Source organism: Penaeus japonicus, unplaced genomic scaffold (genome assembly GCF_977035675.1).
Source record: "Penaeus japonicus unplaced genomic scaffold, GWHDUDI00000001_assembly GWHDUDI00000025, whole genome shotgun sequence".
Lineage (NCBI taxonomy): Eukaryota > Metazoa > Arthropoda > Malacostraca > Decapoda > Penaeidae > Penaeus > Penaeus japonicus.
Window position 1 is genome coordinate 37,612,575 of NW_028234427.1, and position 15,000 is coordinate 37,627,574.

Consider the following 15,000-nt stretch of genomic DNA (forward strand, 5'->3'; position numbering starts at 1 on the left):
TTCTAAAGAATTTCTCTAAGCAAAATAATTTTTGCACGTTCTCTTTATTTTTTATTTTTTTCTAGGGCTATTTTTAGTTAAACTAATGTATAAAGACTCATAACTGCCTTTAGCCAACATCATAGCTTGACTTCGTTACTGTACCTTTATGGTTACATTTACATACTAAAATTATTATTCTCAAAATATCTGCTAAGTAATATCATGAAAATACAATTAAAATAATAAAGCGCAGCCTTAAAAGGATAGATGACATTCCAAAATTGTTTTTTAGTGAATGACTGTGTTATTTCTGAATGCATTCCTATTCAGGGGGCTTTTTTAAGTGCAGTAAATGGTTGATATGGTAGCAAAATATTCCCTTCACATACCTGCATTCCCACTAAAGTAATCAGCTGCACTAATACTTTTTAGGCCTGATAATCAATAGATAGCCAGCCTACATTGATATTGTTCTTGCTCAAAGCAATGATAATAAAATGTGTCTTAATAGAGGCAATGTAAAAGCAATATACTTCACCCTTGTTTTCTGTGTATGCATATGTGCGTTCAGTAACAGCAATAAGTTAACCCTCTCTGGACACTACTTACACTACTGTATGCTAGCATGTGGGCCGTTCGATGCGATGCGATACGGCGTCGTTTATTCAATTGATTTAGGCCTATGCGTTCGAGAGCCCCGGCATTGTGACATGCAAGGCTGGAATGCCCCGGCATGAATGGGTTAATTTACACCAGTTGAACTATTTGCTAAATATAACCTTTCCTCCGCAATACAGAAAGATGGTGCTGGTACCTGACGAGGAAGAGGACATGTGGCACGCTTACAACATCATCAACGAGGGTGACAGTCTGCGTACCACGACCACCCGCAAGGTCCAGCAGGAATCTGCCACTGGCTCATCGACCTCCTCGCGTGTTCGCACCACCATAACCATCCAAGTGTTGGACATCCACTACGACACATCTGCGTGCTTGCTCAGGTAGGCTGGTGTGGCTCTTGTGTTTTTCTCTCCTCTTTTGTTGTCCTGTGTGTGAGAGTTGATAGGTTGGGATTTTTTCTTTGGCTAATACCAGTAGACATTGAATTTTTTAGGGAGATTTGACTTATAATCAATAAAAACATGCTCAAACATCTTTTTCTCTGTTGGCTTACATCACTCTCAACACTATTGTGTGTACTGTTTATTAGCAATATGTATGAGCAGTTAATATGAAATCCATATTGACCACCTAAGGTCAGGGGAGGAATTTACATAAAGTAATTGAAGTAAAACAGACAAACAAGCCTAGAAGAGATGCCCAGATTCAAAATTAAAGAGACTTTTCTGTTTCCTGATGTCATCGAAGTGAAATTACCATGGTAATTGCTCTTCCACATGATTACTCCACCACCCAAATACTTCACCACATAACAACTCCATCATATAATTATTCCACCACATAGTTACTACATCACATGATTATTCTGCTACACAATTACTGCACCACATCCTCCTCCTCCTCCTCCTCCGCAGGGTGAAGGGCCGAAATGTGGAGGAGAACCAGTACATCAAGATGGGAGCCTACCACACAGTGGACCTGGAAGCCAACCAGAAGTTCACGCTCTTCAAGGAACACTGGGACTCGGTGACTCTGGAGCGCGTTGAGAATGCTTGCGACCCAGCCAGGGTGAGTGCTAGTCCGGATGCCAAGCTCTGCGCTCGCTCAGATGAAGTGATGGGGTTTCTGGGAGTGTGGGTCGGAACTATGATTATGTTGGGACCTTTGATACTTTTTATAAGATATTGATTTATGATTTTGTAGAATGCTTGTCACAATTAGTATGTCATGTTTGATGGAGGAATTGAGATTGATTGATTGATCTTATATTATTCAGAATGTCTAATAACAAATAGGTTATCCATCCTCATACAGGGTCATATGAAAGGGAATAAAATTGATAAGTTAAATCTTTGGACTACTTGGAATATTGCAACCTTGATTCTAGCATGATGTAGAAGTGTGAATAAAAAAAAATAACGATAACAGAGAAGAGTGTCGCTGTAAGTTTTGAACATCATTTACGACCTTAATCCGAAGTAATTGGTTGATTCATCCAGAACGCAGATTTGGCTGTAGTGATGCAAGAGGGTCTGGCATATGTGTGTCTCATCACCTCGGCCATGACAATCGAACGGGCCAAGATTGACGTGAACATCCCCAAGAAAGGAAAAGGCGACGACACCCAGAGGAAAAAGGTTCGGCACAGGTTTCTGTCTCTTGTTTGGCATAGAGGGGGGGTTTATTGAATTTGTGGAAGGTTTGTGTTTGAGGTTTCGATATTTGAGAATGACTTTATATTGCATCTTTCTTTATGATGCTACATTTATTGCAACTGTACAGTAAGTTGTACCTTAAACCTGAGATGTATGAACACACACGCACACACACAAGCGCACACACACTTCATATATATATATATACATACAAACATACATACATATCTGGCTTTGACTTCTCTTTCTCATTATCCTCCTCCCCCTCTCTCCTCCCCTACCCTCCTCCTCCTCCTCTTCCTTCTCCTCCTCCTCCTCCTCCTCCTCCTCCTCCTCCTCCTCCTCCTCCTCCTCCTCCTCCTCCTCCCTTTCCCTTCTCCTCCTCCTCCTCCTCCTCTCCCCTCCCCCCTCCCCCCTTTCCCTGGTCCTCCCTTTCCCTGGTCCTCCCTTTCCCTCCTCCTCCTCCTCCTCCATCTCCTCCTCCATCTCCTCCTCCATCTCCTCCTCCTTCATCTCTGCCTCCATCTCCTCATCCTTTTCCTAATTCCTCCTCCTCCTCCCATTCCTTTTTTTCCACCTCCTTTTCCTACTCCTCACCTCTTATCCATCCTTCTCATACACACCGCCTCATCTTCCACACTCCAATACCTGTTTTCTATCCAAGTCTGATCTCTCCCCTCGCAGGCAATCTCCAAGTTCTTCGACCAGGTGATGGCAGCTATCATGCGTCACGCTAATTTCGACGTCATGAAGGTTGTCCTCATTGCTTCCCCAGGCTTCGTGAAGGATCAGTTCTTTGAGCACATGATGAAGGTTGGTTTTCCTGACCCTGAATCCCCTTCCTTATTTTTATTTTTCCTGTGGCCATCTGTGTGTGTGTGTGTGTGTGTGTGTGTGTGTGTGTGTGTGTGTGTGTGTGTGTGTGTGTGTGAGTCATTGCACATATATCTGGGCTCCTTTGCCTATGTGTCTGTCTAGCTTGAGTGTCTGTCTATGTGTCTGTCTGGCTGAGTGTCTGCCCATGTGTCTGTGGGTGTGAGTCTGTTTGTCGATTTAGAGAAAAATAGTTTTTGTTTTTACAGCCTAGCTTTGAATATTATTTGTATGGTTAAGGAGAGTATAATACAATGTACAACATTTTGGGTCAAAGCCTAGAATATTAGACTTGTAGTGATTTAGCTGTGAAAGATTTGAGACATTTTGTCCTGTTTTGTGGAATTAATTTGGATTTACTTACTGCATGATTTTGAATTGAGGTATGACATATTAATGACTTCCTTTGCCCCGACCTTTGCAGAGTGCAGCACAGACAGACAACAAAGTTCTGCTGGATAACAAAGGCAAATTTGTTCTTGTTCATTCCTCAAGTGGCTTCAAACACTCTCTCAGAGGTTAGTGCTTTAAAAAACTGGTAGTTAGTGCTCTTTCAGGTGTGATAAGATGTTGAATTTCTTCATTGAGAGACGGAGATAGTGCATTCACTTGAGAGAGTGTGATCCTTAGTTCATTGATGACTTGATCTAGTATTATTTGATGGAATTATTCCGTTTAATAAGTCTGGATGCATTGACTGATGTATTTTGTTAATGTAATCTGTAGAATTTCAGTAGAATTAAATTGTGTCCCCATGGCTTAAAAAATAACTGTCATCAGTACAGTGTAATATGTATTGTGCAGTTTTTCTGCTTTGTCCTTTGACAAAATGCATTTTTACCATTTGCTCTCTCCTCCTTCTTGCTCCAGAGGTGCTCGAAGACCCATCCTTGATAGCAAGACTTGCAGACACAAAGGCAGCCGGGGAGACGAAAGCCCTACAGCAGTTCATGACCATGTTCGGAACCAACCCAGATCGAGCCTACTATGGAATCAAGCACGTGGAGAAGGCCAACAATGCGCAGGCAATTGAGACCTTGCTCGTGTCAGATACACTCTTCAGGTAGGGGAGTAGAAGAGGAGTTGTGTATTTGTTTATTTGTTTGTTCATTTGTGTCATTCTTTCTGTATGTATAACATTTTTCTTATTTTATATTGTAGATCTTTTTCATTTATTTTGAAACTTTGTTAACCTCTGAGGACCGGTGACAGTGTCTGCAGGTCTGTAGATATCAACCGTAAACTAATAATGAAACTCTTTCCAGGTCAAAAGACTTGGATGAGAGGCGTAGGTACATCCGGCTGGTGGACGACGTCAAAGATAATGGTGGCGATGTCAAAATTTTCTCCAGCTTGCACGTGTCTGGGGAACGTGAGTGACCTCATTTTACTTTGTGTATATTTTCCTTGGTACATTTTATTCAAAGAGCTGTTTTTCTTTGTATTCTTTGCCATTTTGTGTATGTATGATAGTATACAGTATGTGTAGAATTTGCAAAGGAATATTTTTTAACCTCTTCTCTCACTTGTTTTGATTCGTAATGCGAATGACTTCATCCCACGTTCCTGTTTCAGAGCTAGACCAGATGAGCGGCGTGGCTGCCATCCTCCGTTTCCCAATGCCGGAAATCGAGGAAGAGGACCAAGCGGAAGAGTCAGACGAGGAGTGAGGCGGATCGCGGCACAAGGAAATTCTCTTTTTTCTTTTTTTTTTCTTGATTATGTTCTATAAAAGGATAATCAAATTGATAATTAAACAGATATGAATTTCTTCTGATTTTTTATTGCTTTTTTTTTTTTTAATATATTCTTGTATTCTTATACATTCTTTCTCTTTTTGTTATTGTTTCCTTATACTTTATTTCCTCTTATGTATCAACAATTGTTTTATTCAGTACCGCAACAGCAGTAATGTTTTCGTTTTGTTCTCGGAATAATGTCCTCTTTTGTTACTAGCTCTTACGTGTATCTGCCAAATCGTCACATCCATTCTTGGTCTTTAAACGCTTGAATTATAGTTAAAAGAAAACAGTAAACCAAAGTATTAGTTTGCACTTTGCCACCTTTTAAGAGTCCATGAGATACCATAGTTTTCGACACTTAAACTGTTTCTTTTTTATTGCACCATTGTTATAATAGTCTAGTTGACGAGTGGGTTGTGATTTTGTCGTCATTTCTTGCTTATGTCTGGTGAAAGGCATTATCATTTGGTCAATTGTGATAGCTCTGTATTTGTCCCGTTGAAAGGCCAGAACTCTCACCCGCCATCTGGCAGTGTTCAGGAGACTCGTATTTGTGTTTTGTTTTGTTTTTTGAGACTGGATGCGAGGCCAGGCTATAGACCGAGCAATGTGCTTGCGTGCATGCATGCACCTTTGCGGATGGGGGAAAAAGAGCCCTCCTCCTTCAGTGTAGATGTTGCATCGCTTCAAAGGCCATAAAACGAATGAATAATGCCTGAACGTCATCTGCAAACTATTCAGATATGATCGTGTATCAATAGTTTAGTTGCAAAAAGGTAAATATTTCAAGATGATTCGTTGCCTCTATTCTTTCTCAATCTCTAATCCTGTTGTGTACTTTCCATTGATTGTTATGCAAAAAAAAACAAAAAAAAAACAAAGACACAGTATGTTTGTACCTTTGTTAAGGTATGTATATGTTGGTGGTTTTTAACACATTGTGGCAGTGGCTGTTTACTTTGGAAATATTTAAGGCAATCAGGATTTGTTACAATTTTTCCTTTATTATTATTATTATTATTATTATTATTATTTTTTTTTTTTTACTTGTGGAATGATGTCTGTGAACTTTAATTTTGTTTCATAAATACCAAATGATCTTCAATTTGTTGGAAGATAGATATTACTATTATTGTATTTATATTAAAGAAGGACTTTGTAAGAAAGAATAAACATTTAGTCAATAACCAATCATTATATTACCCCTGATATTGGGAATGCATCTTTCTGACTGTTCTGTATCAGAATAGCAAATAGTTATTCTAGACAGTTTGATGAATCTAACTGTAGTTGACACATTGAAGCTTGAATAGATAGCAAAAATAAGTGTCTTTCATTATCCATTGTATCCAGAACAATATGTGTATATACTATGGTTAATATTAAAAGTGTCTGGCCTTTACAATATGCAAATTTCATTTCCAGTGACTGTGAATAACTGTATCTGCTTAGTTGCTCCAAATTGATGGGTTAGAAATATGGTCAAAGGTTTAGTAGAACTATAATTAATTTTATTTAGAAAAACACAAACCAGGCTAAAAGTAAGTCATTTGTTAGTATTGCTACTGGTTTAAATCTTGTAGACTAAAGAGTAAATAAATTCCTGTAAATTTGATAGCTTTAGCTGTTTGAGTATTGTAATTCAGAAAAAAGAAAAGAAAAAAAATATATATATATGTACGGATATGGTCTAAAGATACTATACAACAACATTTTGTCATGATACAGGATTAATCCTGCATTAATATTGTATATCTGTAACTTTCCATTGCTCAGATGTATTATTATGTATATTTAACAATCCTGATTTGGACTAGTTCTGATAAGAAAAGAAACATCTGATAAAGAGCAGGTGTATCTCCTGGTATGCTACATACCATAACCAGATCAATAAAGATATCCTATTATAATAATAAGTATATGAACTTTTATTTTTCAAACATGACAGGACTATTATGCGTTCAAAATTATTTCAAATCCAGTTTTCTAAATTGTGTTTTGAAAGTGTGTGTAGTTTATTCTCTATGTCATTGCACTGTATTTTCAGTACTTAAAAGATGTGATTCAAACCTACAAGGAGATTAGGAACATGACAAACTCCTTTTTGTTTAATGAAATATGTAATATAAGTTAGCCTTATAAGAGGTTTCAAGTTAAACAAATATGTTGCTATGACCTGTCTTTTTATTATAGAAATGCTCATAACCTTACATAATTTGGTATCACAAGCATTTGAAATCTGTACAATAAAACAAATAATTTATACATTATTATATCAAGTATAACCACTTCCACACAAGTGCATAATTCAGTGCTTGTCTTTTCTGCACAATAATATATTGTAATCTAACCTGAGAAGAGACATCCCCATTGTATGGAGAGAATGTAAGTTCATTCGAGTACATTTGGGCGTCCTATTTTGAAGTCAGCACAAGTCTTTGGTTTCACATTAGGATACAAATCAAAGTCGTTTGCTAAACTTTACAAAGTAGAAAATCTCGACTAGAGATTTTCTACTTGAGGTGGTTCTGTCTTAATATTCTGTGGCTCTATAATAATAGTGTCTGCCTGATACTGAGTTTGTTCCTGAGTTGTACCGTCGTCTTTAACGTACTGTTCGTACTGCTCTATTGGTTGGTAATAGTACACTTCAGTGATGGTTCCGTCCTCTCGCTGTATGATTTCGTGAACTTGGTGGTGCTCAAGAACTTGGCCCTGTTGCTGCTCCTCATAGAATGTTGGTTGTACGCCCTCTAACACCATCTGCTGATCCTGAAATAAAATTTTAAGCAATGGTTTAAAAAAAAACAATTATGCTTTGGCTTATTCCAAAACCTAAAATTTAACTGAACTACTTTTATGCTGTTGCTAAGAAGAAAAAAGAACAAACTTTTACAAGAGAATGCAATTGAATATCATACAACACAAACTTTAAATGAGAACCAATCTAATACTTTCAACCAAAAGGTCGTCCTCCAAGGAAAAGATTATGGAGGAAACAGAAATAAAGAATAAACAATTTCTAGAATAGATACCCCAGAATGTAATTGCTGGTTTTCCAATTTGAGATGGTACGTGGCAGCCTCCAATTCCGTCTGGTGCTCCATCTGTCTGCGCCGTCTGCCTCTCTTGGCTTTGGGCTCCCCTTCCGCTGGCAGTGTGGCCACCAGCTGGCTCTCACACAAGAGTCTCTTGCCCTTCTCTGCCTCCTGTTCTGGTTTACTAAAAAGGAAAGACGAAGGTAGAAGGATCTGAGAGAACTGATGTCATTATAATAAGCAGTCTTTGCATTGCTTTGAAAAGGTAAAAAGTACCTCTGCTTCGTTACTAATAAACAGACAAAAGCAGAATTTATTGTAATATTTATGTTATTCAAATTACTTGCAGATAAGGGAAAAAAGAAAAAAAAGATGCTCTCAGACTCTAGCTCAAAACACACGCACATTCGCGTATGAGCCTCCTAAAGGCAGTTATTAGAGGAGAGTTCATATAATTTACAAGTCCTGACAATATCAAATTAATTAAGAAAACTATTTGGTGATTATGAACTGAAAAATAATACTGAAGTTGCTTATTAAAACAACAATGATGATAGTGGTAATAACAAAAAACAGTATACACATCTATAATCTTATATTATGCACATAAATACATACCCAAAATCAAGACAATAAATTCCAATATAACTAGCACTTACCTAAATTGAACTTGCTGAACCGGAACTGTATTCCTGACAGCATTGTATATATTTCGTAACTGTTCCTCCAGCTGATTGAGATATTCTTCACTGTCTGTTTGCACGACTAGTTCAGTGATTTCTCGTACAAGTGCAGCACAACGGTATTGCAGGATGCTCTTTCCTTCCAAACGCATCTCCTGTTTAACCTGGTGGGAAAATGGCATTAAGAATAATCTAAAATTATTAATATCCAATGTTCTGGAATGGGAAAGGTGTATACTTATAATGCAACATGAATCCCTGATGTTCTGATTTCATAGTCTTTATAACCTATTTCCAAAAGGGACTGTAGACTGCTAATTCAGTTTACCTTGTGAAATTATCCACCTCAATTCACAACTATGTCAATAACTTTCACAACAACCTAATTCACAGACGAATAATTCCCCCAAAATCTACCTAAATCTCTCTCACCTTGTACATAGCATTCTGGATGTCGGAGGCTGTAGGATTGTAGCGTCTGTACATTGTTGGTGGAGGCTCTCCGAAGGGGAACAGCTCCTCCTTGACAAATTCAGCAATCGACTCCTGCATCATCTTCACCGTCGAAACGCCCTGTCTCGTCAGCTCGTACATCTTCTGCAGCACTCTAGGGTCAACTGGTTCTTTGGTGCGAAATCTTGTACTCTGGGGGAAGAGGTCAAAAAGAGAAGATCAGAAAGATGGAAAAATAGAGAGAGAGAGAAAAACATAAAAGAAAGATATAAATAAGCAGCTTGCATGACTTTAGATCAGAAAACATGAACTCAAATTTTCATTTACTTCTTGATAATCAACTTCAATCCTCTTTCTATGCTGCAAAAAATCATCCAGGCATAAGCATAGAGGAGTAATGACAAATAAATCAATGAAAAGACACATAAGCATAGAGGAGTAATGACAAGTAAATCAATGAAAAGACACAAGAGCCTCTATTCTATTTACCTCTCAAAGTTGAAACCTATTACCAGAAATATACAACCACATCTACACAAGACGTAATGCACTTACTTTGGTTGTTTTTTTTCTTTTCACTGTGGTTGGCGCACCTTCTTGACTTGAAATCTCTATGGTGGCCTCCGCTGCCAGACTGGCCACTGGCTCCTGTTTTACCTGCAATGTAAACACTTCTATGATGTGGAAACTTTCTTTTTTTCTTGGTGAAAAGCATATCATATTTATCATGTTTGTTTGTTCATTCTTTTCTGTTTGTGGAAAATTATTTCTAGCTTACACTAACCATTAAGGATCAGTAAGAAGAAGATCAAGATATTGTGTACAGAATATTGTTTTGGATCTTATCATAAAGGATACTGATTAAAAATAAGAACAAAGCCATGATCCTTTCATTTATAGGTTTAACAGCAACATAGTATGATATAAGGATGAATATGAAAACAACTCTGGAAAATTATGATACATAAGTTATTTCTAAAAGAGGACCATAAAACATTTTTTTTAACTTCAAGGCTACAAAATTGTTGAAAGAAAATTATGGTCTATAGAAAAAGGAAGAAGGAAATAATATACATAAACTAAACTTTAGACATTATGATGGGGTTAAAAGATTACAAAATACATGAAGGCATTATATAAGATTATGAGGTACTATATGTTCAATAATAAAACTTGAACACTAAAACCCATTTCAAAACAAATCCAAGTGTGTGTGTTCTGTTATTTTCTAAAATAGATGAAAGAAAAGTCCATCTATGATATATTAACATAGTGATTCAAATTAGCATTCGGCATAATAGGAAATCAAAATTAAAGGAGTAAACAACTTAAGTGATCTAACCTATATAAATGCCTGTTGCAGATGGGTAAAAAAAAGGAAAAAGAAGAAGAAAAAAGAAGAAGAAGAAGAAGAAGAAGAAGAAGACTAGAACATACTTCTAAATAAGATCATACTTTAAAATCTTAACAAGCAAAACCAAGCTACAAAAACTACCTGAATCATACTAAAACCCATGTCAAAATCACAGTTTTCAAATACACTGAAGGCGTTTACTCTTCTTTCCGCACCCCAAGACTCCCACACAAACCGCTTACCAGGCCGATCACCGGATGCCCCTCGTGCGCCGTAGGGTCAGGCAGCCGCACGTAGTACCACGACTCCCTCACAAAGCGGTTGGAGTAGCGCTTGAAGCTGTTAATGATCTTCTTCTTGGCAAGTTTCCTCATGTGGTCTGTCGGAAGGGAGTTGATGGCCAAGAGTGCGTTCGGTACCTGTCGGAACATCAGGGGGAAGTGGCGACTTGATGTTTGATGTGACGCTTGTTCATTCACTCACTCATTCACACACACACTCTTCCTCTCCCTCTTTCCCCCCCTTCTCTAACTCTCACCTTCCCACTCACTCACTCACTAACTCATTCCCTCACTCACTCTCTCCCTTTATTAATCATGCTAAGCATTATGCCTATTAACCCATCCACGACGGGGGAATTCTAGCCTTGAATGTCCAAATGCCGGGGCGTTCGAATTATTAGGCCTAAATCAATTGAATGGCTGGCACAATACTGTGCCGCCCGGCCACTGGGCTTTTGAATGCGCGGTACACATGCTGTACCACCCGTCCTGTGTGGGTTAAGGATGTGTTCACCCAAAGTAAACATAAAAAACTATTAACTTCATCAACAGTGAAAGTAGATAAATTCAGTCCTTGCCGCAGCTGAACTAGAGTCTCAGTGTGACTCAACTGAAAGGATGACAGAAAACTATACTCACCTTGTGCTGTGGGAATTTCATGATGTGGTTCACGTATATTTCCGCCGGGCAGTTCACTTTCTTCGTGACCTGAGTGCGGTTTCTACTCTTTGGGGTTACTCCACTCTCCTGAGGGATAATAGGGACAATAATAATAAGATGCATGATATATACACACAGTGACACACAATTTAAATGAAAAAAAGAAGAAAGAGTGTGTGTGGGTGTGTGGGAAGGAGGGAGTAAGGTTAAATTTGAAAATATGAGTAATAGTAACTGCATTATTATAAATGATAGTAATAAAAGTAATAATAATAATAATAAAACCAGTATCAAGAAGAGTTGTCCCGTAATAATTTAATATATAATAATAACAAACAATAATAATAACAATAATAATAATAACAGCAATCATGATAATAATAATGATAATATTTATAATGATAATTGTAATGATAATAATAAGAATAATAGTAGGATGCTAATAATAACTATGGCAATAACAATAACAACAAATCATAACAGAAAGAAAAATAACACCGCAATGCAAATAACTTGCCTGCTGCTCTATGTGCTTGCGTATCTGGTACTTCTCCTTGTGACGTTTGTTGATGTCTTGGCCCTGGTGGCACATGAGGACCCACCTGCCGACGTGCATGAAGGGCACCCCGTCATACTCGATGGGAACCCCGCACTTGCCCGTGTGCGACCAGTAGTGGATGCGGCCCTTCTCGATGTTTGGCACGTATTCTGTGGGAGGAATGCAGGAGGGGCGTTACCGATACGATAGTGATACGAATTCACTTAGTGCAAAGGGAAGGAAAAGGAAGAGGGATACATCCATCGATATATATAGACTTGGCTGAGCTCACCAAGAGTATATCTTCTGAAGGGAACTGTCCTGCTTCACATTCAAGAAATTGAACTCATATCATCTTCATGTGATACGTATCAATTATCAGAAAAGTTCAAAACAGAGAAAAACTAATGATCCTTTACCCTTGAATAGACATTTTTAGCAGCCATTGCCTTTTTTTTTTTCTTTAAACATAAGCTAGTTATTCCTTCAATTGTGTAATTACTAAATCCTACAAAAATGCTAATTAGTATCACTTAGCTAATATATCATATATAGATTCATACATCATACCACAAGTCTAGAAAATAATAGAAAACACATCTTAAAATAGTGGCCTGTTTTGAAAGGGTGAAGGACACAAACACAATTACATTCATATTAAAGGTAAGCAAAGTAAAAGTTAGCCTCTAATCGCTTAGCAAAGTCTGTGAATTTACTCCTGAAAGCTTAGCCCACGCGACTTATTGCCAAGGACTCTGCCCCTATCAGTGTTCCAGCAATGTTCAACAAAGCCTCACCATGTATACCCTGGACAGATACCAAATTAAAAGCTAGTTGACCTCTACAATACATCAACAAATATGAAACCAGTCCCTGCTCTATCTTTCAAGAATAAATGTGATGGTGATTTGTTGGCCTTTTCTGGCGCGAGGAGGGCAGAGGCCACAGTATTGCTTGATGCAGTCTGGTTCTTAATTTTTGCCTAATAAGTAAATAAATAAATAAACAAGCCACTCCACTCCACTCCAAGCCCTCTCTTATGCAACCTATATGTAGCCCTGGGGTTGGAGACCACAGAAATGCCATATGAATCTTAGTCTTGTCATGGCAGCTTTTAAAATGAAACTTTCTAGTAATTATACAGGCCGTATTTTATCCATAGCCACTTGAAGCTTTCGGTGATCTGTGATAAAAGGCCTAAAATCTGTTGTCCAACTTGAAAATAGCAATGTGTCAAGTGATCCTCTTGTCATCCATGCTTTGTGCTGTAGTAAAGACTGACAAACCCCCACCACATATATATTCTGACAAGACAAGAGTTTGGACTGATTCCTTATTTGAAAGCATTGCCAAAATTGCAACATTCATACTCCTGCCAGAATAAAAATGGTGGAGGTTTGTTAGTCTTTTCTAAAGTGTCAATAGCGGTGGAAGTTGAACTAATTGGCACAAAGGACTGGTATTATTTTCCCATTTGATTAATATCTCTTTAGAGTTTCATAAGAAATTTCCCTCCCAAGCACTTGATGTCCTTATCATTCATTGCTTGAGATAGTTAACACTGACTAAAACTAGTGTGAATGGACAGTTCACATTTTAAGCAGTTGATCAGTACTAATTAATAACACTACTAATTCTCTTAACCCAATGCCGCCGGCCACAGATGGCGATTATGTAATATGATAGCGCGGGTGCCGTCATATGCCGTCAATGATATAATTGATTTAGGCCTATGCGTTCGAGAGCCCCGGCATTGACGCCAAAAAGGATGAAACGGCCCGGCGGGAATGGGTTAATAACAATTACCAAAACAATGACAAGAGGATACTATTTAGACGACACGTGCGTGTTTATCACTGGCCATGTTGATCCGTCATGCCTACTGGGGTTCAGCATAGGAAAACAAACCTCCTCGTGTATTCATGCAAAAAAAGAACAATTAAGGAAACAGTCCAAGCTCCATGATGCCAGAATATGAGCAATGGAGGTTTGCTATTTTCTGCCACAGCAGTGCCTTGCTGCTGTGTCACTCTTGGGTTGGAAAATCATGGGCCTTCCTTCGCAGCAAGTTACAGGACTGGATAGAACAGCCAATTAAATCAACATCAAATAATAACCCGGTAAATTTTCCGAATAACGCCGCGTTACGAAATACCACAAAAGTGGTATCGATGGATTCCTCTCAACCTCTACTATTCATATATAGTGAAATTAATGAGCGCTTGCACCCATGGACCCCACAATCTGGGTCTCTTTTCTTAAGGCACTTCGTGCTACCTCGTCCTACTTCGGGGCATATTTCGCTTGCAAAATCTTAACCCAATGACCTACCTAACTTTGCCTAGTTTTGAATTAATCCCTAGCCAAAGGGGGGCTTCGCCCCCCCCTGGACCCCCCCTTTTTAGGGCACTTCGTGCAACATACCTTGGGCAAGATATCCCGAATCCACCATCCTCGCCCTAAAATTCAAACATGGCTGTGTTTACGTATTTACGGATAGTAGCAAGCTGTGGACTGGAAACCCCCAAGGAATTACCTGCATGTGCTGTTATGTTCTCTCAACAGATGGCGCAATATTCCCCATTATTTACAGTATAATTATAGTGCCCTCTATTGAGTGGTCGCGTCATCATCGGTCCTAGTTTCCTATCCTGAGGAATATATGAGACGAAGACTCAGTTGCTGTCATCATGGCGCAGTGTGAGGGTTATCCGTGTCGCGGCATTTTCATCTACAGGACTAATTACGCATCATAAGTATCACGAAGTGCACTGAATAGGGGAGATCCACAGCTCCCTCTTCGCAAAGGCTGACTTCAAAACTAGGGAAAGTGAGGTAGGTAGTTGGGTTAAGGTTTTCATGATACCGAAGTAGCACGAGGTAGCACGAAGTGCCTTAAAAGGGGGGGGTCCAGGGGGGGGGGGGCGAAGCCCCCCCTTGGCTAGGGCAAACTTCAAACCTAAGCAAAGTTAGGTAGGTAGGTAATTGGTTAAGATTTTGCATACGAAATATGGCCGGAATTCATATTTTACCCCGTAATTTCCCTGATCTACTTCATGCCCTCCCCTACTATCGGGACCCAGATTGTGGGCTTCAGGGGTGCAAGCGCTCATTAATTTC

The 15,000-nt window shown here is 38.7% G+C and overlaps 2 protein-coding genes across 3 annotated transcripts in view; one reads left to right on the forward strand and one right to left on the reverse strand.

Moving 5' to 3' along the window:
* The window catches only part of pelo (pelota mRNA surveillance and ribosome rescue factor), a 9,737-nt gene extending 3,538 nt beyond the window's left edge, over positions 1-6,199 (forward strand). For both annotated transcript variants that reach the window (XM_043022188.2, XM_086551682.1), the window contains exons 2-9: positions 780-983; positions 1,518-1,671; positions 2,103-2,240; positions 2,943-3,071; positions 3,556-3,649; positions 4,002-4,194; positions 4,397-4,503; positions 4,707-6,199. In XM_043022188.2, the coding sequence (XP_042878122.1) occupies positions 780-983; positions 1,518-1,671; positions 2,103-2,240; positions 2,943-3,071; positions 3,556-3,649; positions 4,002-4,194; positions 4,397-4,503; positions 4,707-4,801 (1,114 nt within the window). In that variant the 3' untranslated portion in view covers positions 4,802-6,199. The remainder of the gene's footprint in view (positions 1-779; positions 984-1,517; positions 1,672-2,102; positions 2,241-2,942; positions 3,072-3,555; positions 3,650-4,001; positions 4,195-4,396; positions 4,504-4,706) is intronic.
* Positions 6,200-7,039: 840 nt separating this feature from the next.
* The window catches only part of LOC122257111 (uncharacterized), an 8,542-nt gene continuing 581 nt past the window's right edge, over positions 7,040-15,000 (reverse strand). Inside the window, exons 2-9 of the mRNA XM_043022187.2 lie at positions 11,860-12,050; positions 11,322-11,429; positions 10,644-10,820; positions 9,603-9,704; positions 9,027-9,239; positions 8,571-8,758; positions 7,909-8,095; positions 7,040-7,645 (exon numbers count right to left, since the gene is read on the reverse strand). Of these exons, the coding sequence (XP_042878121.1) occupies positions 7,376-7,645; positions 7,909-8,095; positions 8,571-8,758; positions 9,027-9,239; positions 9,603-9,704; positions 10,644-10,820; positions 11,322-11,429; positions 11,860-12,050 (1,436 nt within the window). The 3' untranslated portion in view covers positions 7,040-7,375. The remainder of the gene's footprint in view (positions 7,646-7,908; positions 8,096-8,570; positions 8,759-9,026; positions 9,240-9,602; positions 9,705-10,643; positions 10,821-11,321; positions 11,430-11,859; positions 12,051-15,000) is intronic.